The 20,284-nt window shown below is 41.7% G+C and overlaps 1 protein-coding gene across 3 annotated transcripts in view; it reads left to right on the top strand.

Annotated features, from left to right (window-relative positions):
* Nucleotides 1–11,095, top strand: part of LOC132824275 (protein kinase C-binding protein NELL1-like) — a 994,503-nt gene extending 983,408 nt beyond the window's left edge. For all 3 annotated transcript variants that reach the window (XM_060838612.1, XM_060838613.1, XM_060838611.1), the window contains one exon: nt 10,821–11,095. In XM_060838612.1, the coding sequence (XP_060694595.1) occupies nt 10,821–10,871 (51 nt within the window). In that variant the 3' untranslated portion in view covers nt 10,872–11,095. The remainder of the gene's footprint in view (nt 1–10,820) is intronic.
* Nucleotides 11,096–20,284: the final 9,189 nt, after the last annotated feature.

Below are 20,284 nucleotides of genomic sequence, written 5' to 3'. Positions count from 1 at the left end.
ATTTCCTATTCCTTGGATGCTGCCTAACCTACTGTGCTTTAACCAGCAACACATTTTCAACTGTTACCAGGACTCAAAAGTTATAGGGAGAGGTTGGACAAGCTACGACTTTTATCTTTAGAACATAAAGAGACTGAGGGGGGACTGTTTAGAAATGTCTAAGATCATGAAAGGCATGGATAGGCTGAATGCATTTAGCCTTTTTCCGAGGGTTGGGGAATTGCGGACTAGAGGGCATCAGTTTAAGGTTAGAGGGGAAGGAATAAAAGGGAAGCTGAGGGGTAACGTTTTCACACAGAGGGTGGTACGCATATGGAATGAGCTGCTAGTGGAAGTGGTTGAGGCAGGTACATTAACAATATTTAAAGGGCAATTAGACAAATACATGGATTGGAAAGGATGACAAGGATATGGGCCAAGTGCAGGGAAGTTGAGTTAGTATAGATGGACATTTTGGTCGGCATGGACCAGTTTGGATTGAAGGGCCTGTCTCTGTGCTGTAGGATTCTATAACTCTATGCATCATATATTCAGGTAGCTTCTTCATTTAACATTCTACGGCCTCAAGTATTTACAATTTGTATGAACAACTTAGATGAAAGGACTAATATTGTAGCCAGATTTGTTAACAACACAAAGATACTTGGGAACAAGTTGTCATGAGTAAATGAGGACTTGCAAAGGAAAATGGGTGCAGGGCGGAGGTCAGATTATTTTTCCTGTTACTTCTCTGCTAAGAGTGGCTGTTCAATATTCTAACCTCTTACTCCTTGATGTTCAACTAATCTCGGGCTGCTTTTAGCACTTCAATAGTGATGATAGATATGCAGTACTTGTTCAACTGATGTGGACATGCCAGTGTTGGATTGAGTGGACAAGGTCAGAAGTCACACAACACCAGGTTATACTCCGAATAGTTTACTTGAAATCACAATCTTTCTGAGAGCTGCCCTTTCATCAGGTGAAGTGAAGGGAAGCATGCAGGCACAAAAATTTATAGGCAGAATGATCAAAAAATCTTTTGTATGATCATTTGAACTCTCTGCTGATAAATTCCGCACCTGCATGCTTCACTTTACTTCACCTGATGAAAGGGCAGCTCTCAGAAAGATTGTGATTTCAAATAAACCCGTTGGACTATAGCCTGGGGTCTACTTGTTCAAAGTCTTTGCAATATATTTGATTCTCATTATAATTCCCCAATCTCACTTTCTAAGGGAACAGCAATTACCTCAGCTATTCTTTTCCATTTTATGTATTGATAAATGTTCCTGCAAATTATTTGCTCATTAACACTCATATTTTATCCTTTTGTTTTATTTTCAAAATCATTTTTTGCTGGCCTCTGAAACGTTTCTAATCTTCTCTTACTAATCTTCACAGCATTTTATTCTTTTTCTCTAAATTTAATATTATCTTTAATTTATTGTCAGAGATGGCTTGTTTTTCACTTTCTTTTCAACTTAATATATATTTATTGAGAGTAATGATGCATCAACGTAATATCTGACGTTTTTTGTCACCTATTCTCCCAGTACAATCTTTGTTACTGCCTATATTTACATTTAAGGCATTAGTTTTCGACCCACACTTCTGACTGTCAAACTGAATGTGATTTTCTCTGATTTTTATGAGAACTCTTCCTTCAAAAATCTTTGTAATGAGATCATTATTAATACTGTCTCAGTACAAATTACCAGATCTAAAAATAGATTGTTCCTTGGTCAATTCAAGAAATTGTTGATCCAAGAAATCATCTTGAATATATTTACAAATTAACCCTCGTAATTATCTTTCTCAATTTGATTTGTCAAGTTTATAAGACTAAAATTAATATATAAAACTACAGAACAGTATGGAACATACAGTACAAGCACTGAAGCATTTTTACCCAAATGCTCTTTTCAGCTCTTTATCTTGCACTCAAGGATGCTCTGAGTTTGACTAATCTCATTGTCTTTCGTGTAGCAATTTAGCTTCCTCGTAATTTCATCAGTGCTATTCACATATGAACATAGGAATATGAGAAGACCATTCAGCCCCTCAAGCCTGTTCCACCATTGTATGGAATCACAAACTCTTAACATTCACCTGTACCTATGTTTTTGTTTTTGACACTGTTTACCTATTACTTACTTATCTATGCTACTTAACTCTGTGCCTCGGTACACGTGACAATAAATTCAATTCAATCCAATTCAATGAGATTATGACTGATCTATGGCCTAACTCCATATACCTGTCTTTCGTCCATTTCCCTTATGCTGGCACGGTGGCACAGTGGTTAGTACTGCTGCCTCACAGCGCGAGAGACCTGGGTTCAATTCTCGCCTCAGGCAACTCTGTGTGTGGAGTTTCCACATTCTCCCTGTGTCTGTGTGGGTTTGCTCCGGTTTCCTCCACCATGAATTGGCCATGCTAAATTGCTCGTGGTGTGAGGTGAAGGGGTAAATGTAGGGGAATGGGTTTGGGTGGGTTGCGCTTCGGTGGATCAGTGTGGACTTGTTGGGCTGAAGGGCCTGTTCCCACACTGTAAGTAATCTAATCTTAATACATTTGCTGAACAAAAAAATGATCAATCTCAGATTTAAAACTGAGGGTTATGGGGTGGCTCAGTGATTAACAGCACCAGGGACCCAGCTTTGATTCCAGCTTTGGGCGACTATCTGTGTGGAGTTTGCATATTCTCCCCGTGTTTGCATGGGTTTCCTCCAGGTGCTCTAGTTTCCTCCCAAAGTCCAAAGATGTGCATGTCAGGTGAATTGGCCATGCTAAATTGCCTATCAGTGCACTAGTCAGAGGTAAATATAGGATAAAAAGGTAGGGGAATGGGTCCAGGTGGGTTCATCTTCGGAGGGTCAGTGTGGATTTGTTGAGCCGAAGGGCCTGTTTCCACACTGTAGGAATTCTATAAACCAAACTACCTTAACTGCTCCATGTGATATGTCACATTCCTGATGCTATCTGAATAAAATACCCCTTGAATTCCTTATTCATTTGTGACTATCACATATTTGTGGTCTCTTTGATCTGGACTTTTCAAGGAGCGGTCATCTTCTCCACCTCTACCCTAGCAAACACCTTTGCAAATTAAAAAAAAAGCTCTTATGCAGTTATCCCTTTGCCTTCTCTTTTCTCGTGGAGGGATCTCCAGCCTCTCCAATTAGACCTGGTACATTAGGATGGCACAGTGGTTAGCACTGCTGCCTCACAGTGCCAGGGACCTGGGTCTGATCCCACCCTTGGGTGACTGTCTGTGTGGAGTTTGCAAATTTTCCCCGTGTCTGTGAGGGTTTCCTGTGGGTGCTGTGCTTTCTTCCCACAATCCAAAAATTTAGGTGGATTGGCCATGCTAAATTGCCCATTGTGTTCAGGGATGTGTAATTTCGGTGTATTAATCATGGATAAATATAGATTAAGGGAACGGGTCTGGGCGGGATGCTCTTTGAAGAGTTTGTGTGGTCTTGTTGGGCCAAAGGGTCTGTTTTCACGCTGTAGGGATTCTATGAATGTAGCATACATCTCCTGTATTAATTAAAGGCATCACACTGCGGAAATCTGAAACAAATTTGGAGTAGTTTCTGGAAAAATACAGTAGATTGGACAGCATTGGAGGAGCGGGAATGTCACTGGGCTATGACCTGAAATGTCAGCTTGTCTGCTCCTCCAATGCTGCCTGACCTGCTGTGTTTTTCCAGTGCCACGTTTTATCAACTCTGACTCCCAGCATCTGCCATCCTTACAACCTCCACGGAACAGTCTCTGTTCACTTTTCAGTAGTTATCATTAACATTTTGTAGTGTTTTTTTTTGTTCATGCCCCTTCTGGGACTATCTGAATTTTATGCTAATGTTTTAAAATATCCAAGTAACCAACTGGGGTCTACCTCATCAACAGACACTCCCCTGTAAGTGAGGGAGAAGTGGGAGTGTGTTTGTGATGTGTTGTGTACAGAGATAACAACATGGGAGAAGAGAATAGAAGAAAAGCTGGCACAGAGATGTATCATGGTACAGTGTTGGAGGGTGGAAATTGAAGTAGCATTAGTATAGGAAGGGGGGTGGGATGGGATAGAGATGTTGTGAATGAGGTGGAAGGAATGGACAATTTGGGATAAGAGGGATGGCTGTGAAAAACCATGAAACGTAGGAGCAAAATTAAGCCATTCAACTCATTGCATCTTATCTGTCACTTGATCGTGGCTGATATTTTCTCAACCCTATTCTCCTGCCTTCTCCCCAAAACCCATTCATTGCTATATCAAGCAAGACAAGGAAGAATGTAAAGTTGTAAATGATAACATAATGTACAGTAGGACTAAAGGTACCAATTACATTCAAATATCAGTACACCTCATAGAGTCATAGAGATGTACAGCATGGAAACAGACCCTTCGGTCCAACTCGTCCATGCCGACCAGATATCCCAACCCAATCTAGTCCCACCTGCCAGCACCCGGCTCATATCCCTCCAAACCCTTCCTATTCATATACCCATCCAAATGCCACTTAAATGTTGAAATTGTACTAGCCTCCACCACATCCTCTGGCAGCTCATTCCATACATGTATCACCCTCTCCGTGAAAATGTTGCCCCTTAGGTCTCTTTTATATCTTTCCCCTCTCACCCTAAACCTATGCCCTCTAGTTCTGGACTCCCCCACCCAAGGGAAAAGACTTTGCCTATTTATCCTATCCATGCCCCTCATAACTTTGTAAACCTCTATAAGGTCATCCCTCAGCCTCCGACGTTCCAGGGAAAACAGCCCCAGTCTGTTCAGCCTCTTCCTATAGCTCAGATCCTCCAACCCTGGCAAGTAGAGGGCCCAGCACTGATCCCTTGTGGCACTCCACTGGTCACAGACCTCCAGTCTGAAAAACAACCCTCCATCACCACCCTCTGTCTTCTACCTTTGAGCCAGTTCTGTATCCAAATGGCTAGTTCTCCCTGTATTCTGCAAGATCTAACCTTGCTAATCAGTCTCCCATGGGGAACCTTGTCGAACGCCTTACTGAAGTCCATATAGATCACATCTACTGCTCTGCCTTCTTTGTTACTTCATCAAAAAACTCAATCAAGTTTGTGAGACATGATTTCCCACGCACAAAGCTATGTTGACTATCTCTAATCAGTCCTTGCGTTTCCAAATACATGTACATCCTGTCCCTCAGGATTCTCTCCAACAACTTGCCACCACCAAGGTCAGGCTTACTGGCCTATAGTTCCTTATCTTGTCCTTACCACTCTTCTTAAAGAGTGGGACACGTTTGCCAGCCTCCAGTCTTCCAGCACTTCACCTATGACTATCGATGATACAAATAACTGAGCAAGAGGCCCAGCAATCACTTCTCTAGCTTCCCACAGAGTTCCCCGGTACACCTGATCAAGTCCTGGGGATTTATCCACCTTTAACTGTTTCAAGACATCCAGCACTTCCTCCTCTGTAATCTGGACATTTTGCAAGATGTCACCATCTATTTCCCTACAGCCTATATCTTCTATATCCTTTTCCAAAGTAAATACTGATGCAAAATATTCATTTAGTATCTCCCCCATTTTCTGTGGCTCCACACAAAGGCCGCCTTGCTGATCTTTGAGGGACCTTATTCTCTCCCTAGTTACCCTTTTGTCCTTAATATATTTGTAACATATATAATCCTTTGGATTCTCCTTAATTCTATTTGCCAAAGCTATCTCATGTCCCCATTTTGCCCTCCTGATTTCCCTCTTAAGTATACTCCTACTTTCTTTATACTCTAAAGATTCACTCGCTCTATCCTGTCTGTACCTGACATATGCTTCCTCCTTTTTCTTAACCAAACCCTCAATTTCTTTAGTCATCCAGCATTCCCTATACCTACCAGCTTTCCCTTTCACCCTGACAGGAATATACTTTCTCTGGATTCTCGTTATCTCATTTCTGAAGGCTTCCCATTTTCCAGCCGTCCCTTTACCTGCGCACATCTGCCTCCAATCAGCTTTTGAACGTTCTTGCCTAATACCGTCAAAATTGGCCTTTCTCCAAATTAGAACTTCAACTTTTAGATCTGGTCTATCCTTTTCCATCATTATTTTAAAACAAATAGAATTATGGTCGCTGGCCCCAAAGTGCTCCTCCACTGATATCTCAGTCACCTGCCCTGCCTTATTTCCCAAGAGTAGGTCAAGTTTTGCACCTTCTCTAGTAGGTACATCCACATACTGAATCAGAAAATTGTCTTGTACACACTTAAGAAATTCCTCTCCATCTAAAGCTCTAACACTATGGCAGTCCCAGTCGATGTTTGGAAAGTTAAAATCTCCTACCATAACCACCATATTATTCTTCCAGTTAGCTGAGATCTCCTTACAAGTTTGTTTCTCAATTTCCCTCTGACTATTGGGGGGGTCTATAATACAATCCCAATAAGGTGATCATCCCCTTCTTATTTCTCAGTTCCATCCAACTAACCTCCCTCGATGTATTTCCAGGAATATCCTCCCTCAGCACAGCTGTAATGCTATCCCTTATCAAAAATGCCACTCCCCCTCCTCTCTTGCCTCCCTTTCTATCCTTCCTGTAGCATTTGTATCCTGGAACATTCAGCTACCATTCCTGCCCATCCCTGAGCCATGTTTCCGTAATTGCTATGATATCCCAGTCCCATGTTCCTAACCATGCCCTGAGTTCATCTGCCTTCCCTGTTAGGCCCCTTGCATTGAAATAAATGCTGTTTAATTTATTCGTCCTACCTTGTCCCTGCCTGCCCTGACTGTTTGACTCATGTCTGTTCTCAGCTGTACCCGTCTCAGATCAATCTCTTTCCTCATTATCTCCCTGGGTGCCACCCCACCCCCGCCCCCCCTCCCCACCCCACCTTACTAGTTTAAATCCTCCCAAGCAGTTCTAGCAAATTTTCCTGCCAGGATATTAAACCCCTTCCAATTTAGGTGCAATCCGTCCTTCTTGTACAGGTCACTTCTACCCCAAAAGAGATTCAAATGATCCAAAAATGTGAATCCTTTTCCCATACACCAGCTCCTCAGCCATGCATTCATCTGCTCTATTGTCCTATTCCTGCCCTCACTTGCTCTTGCACTGGGAGTAATCCAGATATTACTACCCTTGAGGACCTCCTTTTTAAATTTCTACCTAACTCTCTGTAATCTCCCTTCAGAGTCTCAACCTTTTCCCTTCCAATGTCATTTGTTCCAATGTGGACATTGACCTTCTGCTGGCCCATCTCCCCCGTGAGAACACTCTGCACCCTCTCTGAGACATCCTTGATCCTGGCACCAGGGAAACAACACACCATTCTTCTTTTTCTCTGCTGACCACAGAAACGTCTGTACCTCTGACTACAGAATCCCCTAACACAATTGATGTTTTGGATGCTGACATATCCCTAGTTGCATTACAGCCAGTCTCAATACCAGAAACTTGGCTGTTTGTGCTACGTTCCCCTGAAAATCCATCACTCCCTACATTTTCCAAAACAGGATACCTGTTTGAAATGGGTATATCCACAAAAGACTCTTGCTCTAGTTGCCTACCTCTCTTACCCTTCCTGGAGTTAACCCATCTAGGTGACTGTATCTGAGACTTTCCCCCTTCCTATAACTGCCATCTATCATGTACTGCTGCTGTTGCAAATTCCTCATCACTTCTATTTGTCTCTCCAACTGATCCACTTGATCTGATAAGATTCGCATCCAACATCATTTATGGCAGATATAATCCACAGTAACCCTTAAGCTCTCACATCTGACAAGAAGTACATATCACTGCAAAGGCCATTTTTCCTCCTTCACAACCTACAGACCCAGAAAATAACACTGTCTTATTCCTCTACTAACACGGCCACAGCTTAAATTAATAGCTATGGCTTATATTTTAAGTTTAGTCAAGAGACTTATCTCCAAAAACATATAATCAGGATAGAATCCACTGTACCCACTACTGCAGCCTTTCTCTAGGACAGACTTAAAACAACAATTAAATTATCTGATTCTGTGCTGTGAACTTTGCCCAACAGTTCCTCCAAGATTAGTTGTGAATTTCACTGTTTGTTAATTTTCCCAGATGCACTCCGATGTCCTCTGTGAGTTTATATGACTTGACTGATTAGTGATAGCCAACATGGCTTTGTGCGTGGGAAATCATGTCTCACAAACTTGATTGAGTTTTTTGAAGAAGTAACAAAGAGGATTGATAAGGGCAGAGCAGTAAATGTGATCTATATGGACTTCAGTCAAGCGTTCAACAAGGTTCCCCATGGGAGACTGGTTAGCAAGGTTAGATCTCACGGAATACAGGGAGAACTAGCCACTTGAATACAGAACTGGCTCAAGGTTAGAAGACAGAGGGTGGTGATGGAGGGTTGTTTTTCAGACTGGAGGCCTGTGACCAGTGGAGTTCCACAACGATCAGTGCTGGATCCACTACTTTTCATCGTTTACATAAATGATTTGGATGTGAGCATGAGAAGTATACTTAGTGAGTTTGCTGATGACACCAAAATTGAAGGTGTATGGGACAGTGAAGAAGGTTACCTCAGATTACAAAGGGATCTTGATCAGATGGGCCAATGGGCTGAGAAGTGGCAGATGGAGTTTAATTTAGACAAATGTGAGGTGCTGCATTTTGGGAAAGCAATTCTTAGCAGGATTTTTACACTTAATGGTCAGGTCCTGGGCAATGTTGCCGAACAAAGCGACCTTGGAGTGCAGGTTCATAGCTCCTTGAAAGTGGAGTCACAGGTAGATAGGAAGAAGGTGCTTTCCTTTATTGGTCAGAACATTGAGTACAAGAGTTGGGAGGTCATGTTGCAGCTGTACAGGACATTGGTTAGGCCACTGTTGGAATATTGTGTGCAATTCTGGTCTCCTTCCTATCGGAAAGATGTTGTGAAGTTTGAAAGGGTTCAGAAAAGATTACAAGGATGTTGCCAGGGTTGGAGGATTTGAGCTACAGGCTGGGTCTGTTTTCCGTGAAGCATTGGATGCTGAGGGGTGACCTCATAGAGGTTTACAAAATAATGAAGGGCATGGATAGGATAAATCAACAAAGTCTTTTCCCTGGGGTGGGGGAGTCCAGAACTAGAGGGCATAGGTTTAGGGTGAGAGGGGAAAGATATAAAAGATACTAAGAGGCAACCTTTTCACACAGAAGGTGGTCCATGTATGGAATGAGCTGCCAGTGGAAGTGGTGGAGGCTGGTACAATTGCAACATTCAAGAGGCATTTGGATGGGTATATGAATAGGAAGGGTTTGGAGGGATATGGACCAGGTGCTGGCAGGTGGGACTACATTGGGTTGGGATATCTGGTTGGCATGGATGAGTTAGACCGAAGGGTCTGTTTCCATGCTGTATATCATTATGATTATATGACTAGAAAGTCTTTTTTTCCACGAATAATAAAGTTTAGTGATAGGTGCACAATGTTGAGTCACAAACAATTTGTCCATGACAAATAGAATTCATTACACCTGACATCAAATTGATCAGGCTTCTTATTGCTGTAATAATTCTGAATGTTATTATTAATCTATATATATATGAGTTTAGATAAAATATGGAAAGATATTACCATAATGCGATATTTAAAAGATATTATGAAAATAATAATTTTTAACCAATGTTAGTAATATGCAGCAGACTTTAACAAGAACTGAACATTAGCAATAAATTATGCAAGTTTATTTCCTGCTCCTTTCACTTATCTTGCCAGACAGTTATTTTATGTTAAGCTGAAATGTGTATCTGAATTTTGAAAGAGTCTGGATGGATTGCTCTTGGGTTGTTAGTCTGTGGGAGGATTCTCGTAAATGAGAAACTCTTAAAACCTGGTTGTTCTGACCTGCATGTAAGCTATCCAGATTCATTTAAGTGCAAAAATCTCTCCAGTTTGGTCACAAAGTGAACAATAGGATTCAAACTGGTCTTGACTAAGAGCAAGCAGAAAGTAGTGAGTCAGCAGCACAAGTTCCATCTTCCAATGCAATAATGAGAATCTGACAATGTGTAAAATAGGCTGTCATTCCTCAATGTCCCAATGTCCTCTTCAATGTGTGACATTTCCATTACTTTAGAGCTTCCTTACACAATAAAAATAATTAACAAATATAAATAAATATTAGGCCCAACTTTTCAGTTTTTTGCTATTGTCTAATTTGTTAAGAGAAAGTGGGGACGGCAGGTGCTGGAAGTCAGAGCCGAAAGTGTAATGTTGGAAAAGCACAGCAGGTCAGGCAGCATCTAAGGAGCAGGAGAGTTGACATTTCAGGCATAAGTCTTCATCAGGATTTAGTTGGGTGGAAGGGGGCTGAGAGATAAGTAGGGGGATGGGGGTGGGGCTGAGGGAAAGGTGGCTGGGAGAGCAATAGATGGATGCAGATGGGGCTTAATTATGATAGGTCAGAGGGGAGGGTGAAGCAGATAGGTGGCAAGGAAGATGGACAGACAGGACAGATTAAGATGACTGCACTGAGTTGGAGGGTTGGATCTGGGATGGGGTTGTGGGGGGTGGGGGGTGGGGTAGGAAGATTTGGAAACTGGTGAAGTTGATGTGGATGCCATGTGGTTGTAGGGTCCAGAGACAGAAGATAAAGCGTCCTTCCTCCAGTTGGTGGGTGGCTTTGATTTGGCAGTGGAGGAGGCCCAGGATATAATTTATTGCCTAGCTCAATAGTAATATTTATAATCCACACATTTTATTCTATAAAACATTTCAAAATACCTTTCACAACCAGCAGTGAGGTGGAAGGGTAGTGCTTGGCGAGATGAAGGTTTTTCTTTAGCTCTTGTGTGGAGAACGTGAAATTTTCTTTTCCTTTCCAGAATGGGAACATTTGCTGTTCAGTTGATGTGGACTGCCTCTACAACAACTAATGCTCTTCCTGCGGACTGGTCAACGTCCTGTACGGATGGTGCAGGTCGTCACTGCAATGTACATCCAAGAAGGCCCTCACATTGTGGAACCAAAAGCTACCAAATGGAGCAAGATTTCCAAGAGTTTTGTGTCGTTGAACTATCCTGCACTTTTGTGGCTGTCCAGTTCGAAATTTTTCACTTTCAACTCAAGATTTGGAGCTTCCATTATCTTTCTGTCAGAAAACAACACTTCAACGGTCCTTTTTTTTTACAGCATTTTGGTAGCTGTAAATGGAAAACTGGATTGTTTTATCTGACTTTACAGTTAAATATCTGTCTAAATCTGTTGTTCTGTTTTTAAGTAAATTGACTATCTGTAATATTGTGTGTATTAGTCCTTTGAGTACTCAATGTCCTTTGCTGCTTTTAAAATTCATGCATCTCTCTGTCAAGCAACTCCACAAATCATCTTCAATCTGAATCCAAGGCTTGAACATCACGAAGACAAAAGTTGCATAGCCTCAATTAGAAAATTATGGAGCATGCATTTAAATTGTATTTTTGTTTTGCAGACATGAGAACCCAGAATGCTTGCAATGTAACAATTTTACATTTTTAACTTTGAAAGCAAAAATACAATGGCAAATATTTGCAAGACTTTGAGTTCCACTGCTCTTAAAAGGTAGAATAGCCTGCAGCTGCACAACCAAGCTGAAGATAGACTGTCTTTTAACACAATTGAAAGGTAGGACGTGTTCGAAATGCTAGTTGGTCTCTCTTGTGAAAAGGCTAATAATAAGATATGACATAAAAAGCACGCTATTGTATTCTGCAGAAACACCAAATCAGAATTAAACAATTGACTAAAAACTGTTCAATTTTTAACAGTAACCTGAATTCTTCAAGTTGTATTTTTTATATAAGCATTCTTCTGCTGTTGGAACCTTTTCGATCATTGCAAGGTCGAAAGGTATTTTGATGCATAATTTCAAATTTTCACAAATTAAGCATTTTACCTTGATTTACTTAAACCTTCCTTATTTTATTTGACAATCCAGTTGCAAAATGCCAGAAAAACTGAAGGGCAATGGCTATCTAAGATATGACAAGAAATGCTCCATGGGGGTTTCTCTTGGGTGAAGTAGGCAGAAATTACCCCCTTGTTTCCATCCCACTCTGTTACCACCTCCCCTTCCCCAAGGAAAGATATAACTGACTAATAATGATGTGGAGGTGCCGGTGTTGGACTGGGGTGGACAAAATCAGAAGTCACACGACACCAGGTTATAGACCAACAGGTTAATTTGAAATCACAAGCTTTCAGAGTACTGCTGCTTCATCAGGTATAGTGACAATAACCTGGTGTTGTGTGACTTCTGAATTGAACTAATAATGGACATTTGCACTAATGATTAGATTAGATTCCATACAGTGTGGAAACAGGCCTTTCGGTCCTACAAGTCCACACCAGCCCTCCAAAGAGTAACCCACCCAAGCCCATTTCCCTCTGACTAATGGCCAATTCACCTGACCTGCACATTTTTAGACTATGGGAGGAAACTGGAGCAAACCCACACAGACACGGGGAGAACGTGCAAATCCCACACAGCCAGTCGCCCCAGGCTGGAATTGAACATAGGTCCCTGGTACTGTGCGGCAGCAGTGCTAACCACTGAGCCACCTTGCCACTTACCAGGAGATTGGGACATCCTTATAGAAATTCACCCCCATGGTATCATTTCATTATCAAAATTTGCAACTTAACACACATTAAAAAATTACTTTAATGTAAGTATTAAGGAATAAATAATTTCATTTCAGGGAGTCTTATTCCAACTCCCTATAATTATAAGATAGCAAAAACAATCAAAGCTTAATAACACTTATGAGTCACAATTACTATAATTTAATGTATAAGAACAAAATGGTTTGAAATATCTTTTTAAAAATCTATTAGTTTTGGCATTGCTCAGTGGTAGTGTCTTCATTTCTGAATCACAATAACCCAAAGTTAGAGAGTGATTATATAAATAAGCTAACACCTCAGTACAAAGCACAGAGGGTGCTGGCCTGTCCAGATGACTGCTTCTAAGATGATGCTAAACCAATGGCCAATTTTCCTCCTCAGATTGTTGTAAAATATCACATGCTATTTAAGGAAGAGCAGCAGACATTCATCTCCAGCATTCCTTTCTTAACCAATAGCCACATACAAGTGATTGTGTCCTTGCTGAGTGAAAATTTAATGTGTCTTTCCCTATTTTATGATAGTGAATGTAAACTGAAGGAAGGCCTGAGTTTGGGAAAGGTACACGATATGGACAAATTCTTTCTGTGTGCTTTAGGTTTCTAAAAAAAAAGCCAACAATAAAAGAACCTCATAGTTTTTCGGTTAAACACTATAAAATCATCACTCTCAATTATTTCAAGGTTGATAGCTGTGATTATGGCTGTGTCGATGCACAGTAGTTTCCACTATACGACCAACACAATTAAGTGGATGTAGAGGTGCTTTATTCGAATGGTACCAGGGAAGGAAGGCTGTATTTACAGAGGACAGTAATGAGAAGTGACTGAGGAGGCTTCTGGGAGAGGTCGGCTGGTTCACCACGACTGAGTTTGGGATCATGAATGACTCAGTGCTCAACAGGAGGAAGAGGGTCTGACAATTGCGCTAACTTGGGAATGGCCATTTGGAGAGGGATCATGATGCCAAAGTGCTGATGGTGAGGTAAATGTGTGGGCTTTGGTCAGCAATGGGCCCCACTGAGGAGTTAGCACCAAGGTAAGGTCTTTCCTTTTCTTTTAATCCAGTAGTTACTGGAGGAGTAGTAATGGTAGTTAGTGGAGTGGTATACCCCACCTCTGAGATGTAGGAGATCAAGGAAAGGTTAATATCACTGGCAACTATGTTCATCTGCAGCTCCTCTCAGACCCCATGGATCAGCTGGAGCAGTCGTTGGACTTAATGTGGAGCATACAGAAAGATTTGTAGAGAGGAGATTCAAGGATGCGGTCACACCAAAGGTTCAGCCAGATAGATTAGTGACCACCAGTAAGGGTGAGCTGACAGTGCAGGAGTCACTTGTGGATATTCCCCTCTCTAACAAACATACTGCTTTGGCTTCTGTTGAAGTACGGAGCGCATTTTTGGTCGTCACACGAAAAGGGGGCTTTGGAGAGGGTGCAAAAGAGATTAACCAGGGTGTGCCTGGATGAGAGCCTGTTAGGTGTAAGGTAAGGTTGAACATAATTGGATTGGTTTTGCTAGAGCATTGGAGACTGAAGTCAGCCAAATAAAAGTTCATAAAACTTTGAGAGGCATGAACAGAGTGGATGGTTGGAGTCTTTTATTCCGAGGGTGGAAAGGTCAACTACTACAGCCATAGCTTTAAAGGTAGAAGGAGAAGTTTAAAGGAGATATGTCAGACAGCTAAGAATGGACAGTCAGTGTTGGTCTCACACCAATGATACCCACATTCCATGGGTATTTTGTTGTTAAATTGGGGTTAATGCTTGATTTAGTTGTTCAACCACTTCTGGAGAAATGAATAAAGAGATACAGATGCAAGGTGACCGGCAGAACAAACATTTTGTTATGCAGTTGTTCCAAGCCGAGATGCAATGCCTGAAAGGACAATAGAAACAGTTGCAGTAAAAACTTTCAAAAGAAAATTGGACAAAAACCTTTAAAAAAAGGCCTTGTCATACATATCTGTCAAAGTCGATTGTCCTGAAGGCTGTGAAGACAGTTCCCCATGGAAAGATGAGCAGCAAAAACTATGCCAAAAGCTAAAAGAACATCTGTTGTTAACATCCCCCATACACTGGCCCATAACAAGCTCCCTCTGTAGCCTCGAGTGTTTCTCCCTTCCCCCAGACATGCTATAATAATGGGATATGTCTATTGGCTATAATGTGGCTTTGGGAAATCCTGATGTTATGGCAGAAACGATGTTACACAAAACATAGAGTATTGGAAGACCATTCAGCCCATCACATCTGTTCCACAAGAAAAAGAGTCATCTATCCGAAACCCAATTTCCAATTCTTCTTCCATAGCCCTGTAGGTTACAACATCCCAAGTAATTTTCAAATGCAATCAGAGTTTCTATGTCTGCATTGCCTTCTCAGGCAACACCTTCCAGACCCCACCTCCCTCTGTGTGCAAAGATACCTCCTCAACTCCTCTCTAAGTTCTTCTGCCAGTGACTTCAAGTCTTCACCCTCCAGGGTTGTTAATCTTCCTTCTAAAAGAAAAAAGCTAATCCACTTTTTAATCCACTCAATCAAGTCCTTTTTATAAACCTCAATGAGCTGATAGTATTAGCGAATTTTGAGAAGATTTGTTGCTCAGGTTCAGGTTTTGGATATAGGTATGCTCACTGAGCTGGAAGGTTCATTTCCAGACATGTCGTCACCCTAGTAGGTAACATTTTCAATGGGCCTCAGGTGAACCACTGCTGAAAATTCCTGCTTTCTATTTATATGTTTGGGTTTCTTTGGGTTGGTGATGTCATTTCCTGAGGTAATGCTATTTCTGGTGGTGCGGTCACTTCCTGTTCCTTTTCTCAGGGGGTGGTATTTGGGGTCTAACTGGATGAGCTTGTAGTATAGATTGAAATTGGCAGGTACGATATTGTGGGGATCACGGAGATGTAGCAGTAATGGGATCAGACACCTCTGGGTGAAAGTGACTCCTATATGAATCAAGGAAGCAAAGATTTTGTAAAGATATTAGTTACCTAAAAGACTTCTTAATAGCTTACTGTACATATTTATCATTCTCAGCTTTGTGCTGACCCCTGTTATCGCAACCTCAACCTTGAGGCTGCTAGTTTCCATGGCAATTCAACTATTCCCTTATCTCATTGATCTGTGTAGCAAGCAGCACTGATTGCACAGGGTGCCATTGTCCCAACTGCTGAATTCATATTCCCAAAGTCATCCTTGGTTAAATATCTCACCATGTGAGAACATTATTAAGCATAACGACTGTACTTATTTCAAGATTATCATTCACTTAAACTTTAACCTTACTATTGACCGTACACATACCTACAGCCAATCTCATCTTCTCTGACATCTTAAATTCTTCATTACATTCTTGCAAATTTCCTCTGTATATTATTTTCTCAGTCTTGCCCAGCATATAATAATGATCAGAATTGTGCATAGTACTCTAGCTGTGGCCTAACTAGTGTTTTGCACAGATCGCACAGAATCTACCCATTCTTATATTTGATGCCTCTGTTAATGAAGGCAAGTACCTGACCTTTTTAGCAGTTTTATCTTCCTGGCCTGCTGTTTTCAGGGATCTTTGCACATCCATTCCAAGGTCTAACGTTTCTCTACACCTCTCTGTATCCCACCTGTTTGCCTATCTGTCTTCCCCAAATGCACTGTGTCTCTTTTCATTGATTTGAATTTCATCTGACCATTCTATTAATATCTTGCTGCAACGTACCACCATTAAAAAAAGTTAATATTTAAACCATCTGCAAATTTCTCAAGTATGCCTCCCACTAAGTCTTAAAATATACCAAGGAAAGGATACTGGGACCTACAAAGCCCGATGCATGCACTTCCAGTCATGAAAAAATCCAGATCTGTTTCATGCCTTCTGTCTCTATACTACATCTTGCTACTGATTTAATTATTTACGAATAAGGCATTCCTACCCTTTCTGCCCATCTGCCTGTTCTGTCAATATGATGTGTACCCTTAGATATTAATTCCCAGCCCTGATCTCTTTAGAGCCACATCTCTGGTTTCCACAACATCGTTGCTACCAATTTCAATCTGCATCACGAGCTAATTTATCTTGTTTAGTATACTACATGCATTTAAGTTCCATACTCTAAGTCCTACGTTGACTGCCCCTTTCTCATAGCTGTTCACTTATCTGCTGTACCTGAAGTTAGAATCCTGAACTCCTCCATGCTCTCTGCCCTTTTACTTGTTGTGGAAACTTTAATAATCTCTTCTGTGTGCCCCTCACTCCTCACCCCCCTTAAACATTTTCCATAAGTTTCCTTGCAAATGAAACAGCCCCCATTATTTCTCCTTAGCCCTCGTTATGCAATTCGTGAGGACCTTGGTTCCAGTATCATTCAGGTGGAACCCATCTCATTGGAACAGCTCCCTCCTCACCCAGTACTGGTGCCAATATCTCCCATGAATTTGAACCCGTTTCTCCCACATCATTCTTTGCACCACGCATTTACCACTTTAATCTTGTTGATCCTGTGCCAAGATGCTAGTGGTGATTCTGCTTTTTAATATTCCCTCAGCAGAACATCTTTCCTCTTCCTACTTGCATCGTTGGTACCTACACGGACCACAACAGTTGGATCGTTCCCCTCCCACTCCAAGTTCCTTTGTAGCCCACATGAGAGATCCTGAATCCAGGCATAAAGCAGGCAACCCATCCTTCGGGACTTTTGATCTTGGTCGGAGAGAGCAGAGTCTATTCCCCTGACTATACTATCCCTGATTGCAACTACATTTCTCTTTTCTCCCCTGTCTTGAATGGCCCTGTGCTATGGTCAGTTTGCTCATCTTCCCTACAGCCCTGATCTCATCCATATAGGGAGCAAGAATCTCGAACCTGTTAACCAAGCTCAGGGGCTAAGGCCTCTTCAGCACTACCCCTGGATCCCTATACCTGCCTCGCTTGTTCCTGACCACTGATTGAATTTGAGGCAGTTAATCTAAGGTGTATGACCACATCCTGGAACACAGTGTCTAGGCAACTCTCCCCCTCCCTGATGTGTTGCAGTATTCGGAGCTCAGACTCCAGCTCATCAACTCTGAGCCGGAGTTCCTCAAACCACCACATTTGCTGCAGATGTGGTCACTCTGAACCACAATGGGGTCCACCAGCTTCCACATCATGCAGGTACAACACATCACCTGGACCAGCATCTCGACTATAATCATACAGCATGGAAACAAATTTTCAGTTCAACTTTTCCACACCAATCAGATATGCCAATCTTACCCAGTCCCATTTTCCAGCATTTGGCCCATATCCCTCTATACCCTTCATATTCATCTACCTGATGAAGGTTCCTGATGAAGGGCTTTTGACCAAAACGTCGATTTCACTGCTCCTTGGATGCTGCCTGAACTGCAGTGCTCTTCCAGCACCACTAATCCAGAATCTGGTTTCCAGCATCTGCAGTCATTGTTTTTACCATATTCATCTACCTGTCCAGTTGCTTTTTAAATGCTGTAATTGTACCAACCTCCGCCACTTCCTCGTGTAGCTCGTTCCATACATGGACCATTCTCTGTAGTTACGGATCATTCATGATTCCTCAGGTAGTGAAGCAATTTATGTCCAAATGCAGCAAGACATGAGCAACTTGTCAAATTCATCATCCAATTGTGCATGGTCCCAGTGCCCCATTGGGTTATTCTCATTGTTGCTGTTTGTCTCATGTACAGACTTGAGGCTCACGTTCTTTCACCACATTAAAAAGGTAAAAGCAGTCAACCCAATTAAACACTATTTCAAAATCCACAGGACATACATAACTATTGCTTGAACTCCAGACTGTATTTGTTACTCACTAATCTCAGAATGCCAATTGCCTCTTCCATCCCTCTTTCTCCCTGAAATCTAAATGCATCGTCTCCAATGTAATCAATGCCTTCCGACCAACTTTCTGTTATAAGACTTAACACAAGCTTCAATGGACAATCAGATTAATTGTATGAAAGTTATAGCATCAAAAAATGACTCCGTTTATACTTTTATTTTTAAAAACTTAATCCTGGCCTTTTAGATTGGAGCCTATGAAAATTGTTTTGAATATTTTGCACTCATTGTGAACTAGAATGTTGGCATTATCCCTCACTTTTGTGAAGACAGATCCAAAGTAATTGTTAAGCACCATGCCCACATCTCCACCCACAAGTAACTTCCAATTGACCTTATCTTTTCAAATTGCACAATTGCATCTATCTCCTAATCATCCATGATTTTCTTTGCTTGCCAAGAATCTATCCATCTCCATCCACCTTGAAAATATTTAAAGACCCTGGTTTGACCATTTCTGGGGCAGAGTTCCAAAGTATCAAAGTATTTTTTGTGAGAAAATAAAACTCTCTATTTCTATACTGAAAGGGGGGTGACTCTAATTTTAACTGCTGAAAATGTGTTGCTGGTTAAAGCACAGCAGGTTAGGCAGCATCTCAGGAATAGGGAATTCGACGTTTCGAGCATAAGCCCTTCATCAGGATGTTTTCTGATGAAGGGCTTATGCTCGAAACGTCGAATTCCCTATTCCTGAGATGCTGCCTAACCTGCTGTGCTTTAACCAGCAACACATTTTCAGCTGTGATCTCCAGCATCTGCAGACCTCATTTTTTTGACTCTAATTTTAAAGCAGCCTCCCCTAATTTTGCGCTCCCCCACTGGAGAAAATATCCTTCCAAGTTCACCTTGTCAAGGACCCTATAAACTCCATTCGAAGCAGTCTTTGATTTTCTGAATTCCGGTCAAAATAAGCCCAGTCTGTTCAAAACCGAGGCAACGTGCTCGATCCAGGTATTAATGCAGCAAAACTCTTCCGAACTCCCTCCAATGCTTTTCATTGTTCCTTTCAAGGAGACCCAAACTTTATACCATATTCGAGATGTCGTCGCATCAATGCCGCGTGATTTTGATTTGATTTGGTTTACTGTTGCCACATACACCTAAGTACAGTGAAAAGTTTTGTTTTGGGAGCAGTGCAGGCAAGATCATAGCAAACAAGGACATGCAGATCATAGGGCACTTAGACAGAGCGAAGCATACAATGTCACAGCTGCACGGGGGGGTGTGGGGGTGCATAAAGCAAGATCAACATTCGGTTTGAAATTAGAAAGGTACATTCAGCAGTCTGTTTATGGCAGGGAAGAAGCTGTTCTTGAAACTGTTGGTGTGTGTTTTCAAGCTTCTGTATCTTCTGCCTGACGGAAGAGTTTGGAAGAGAGCCTTACTGCAGTGGGAGGGGTCTTTGATTAATTGATTTATTCATTTATTGTCACATGTAGCAAAGTACACTGAAAAGCTTTGTTTATGAGCAATACAGGCAGATAATAGTAAGCAAGCATGTGCAGAAGAGAAGATTTAGATAGAGGCATATAGGTTACATTGCACAGGGCGTACTAGAGAGATCAACGTTATTTGAGACTAGAGAGTCCATTCAGTCTAATAATGACCCAGAAGAAGTTGTTCCTGAATCTGTTGGTTCATGCATTCAGGCTTCTGTATCCTCTGTCTGATGGAAGAGATCATTACTGGGGTACAATGAGTCTTTGGTGAGTTGGCAGCCTTTCTACTGCAATGAGCCATGTAAATGGAGTCCATGGATAGGAAGTTAGCTGCTGCGATGGTCTGGGCTGTGTTCACCACCGGCTGTAGTTTCTTACAGTCCTGG

This window comes from Hemiscyllium ocellatum, chromosome 18 (genome assembly GCF_020745735.1).
Source record: "Hemiscyllium ocellatum isolate sHemOce1 chromosome 18, sHemOce1.pat.X.cur, whole genome shotgun sequence".
Taxonomy (NCBI): Eukaryota; Metazoa; Chordata; class Chondrichthyes; order Orectolobiformes; family Hemiscylliidae; genus Hemiscyllium; species Hemiscyllium ocellatum.
The sequence above is the reverse complement of the archived record's forward strand: the minus strand, read 5'-3'. Positions and strand labels throughout refer to the sequence as shown.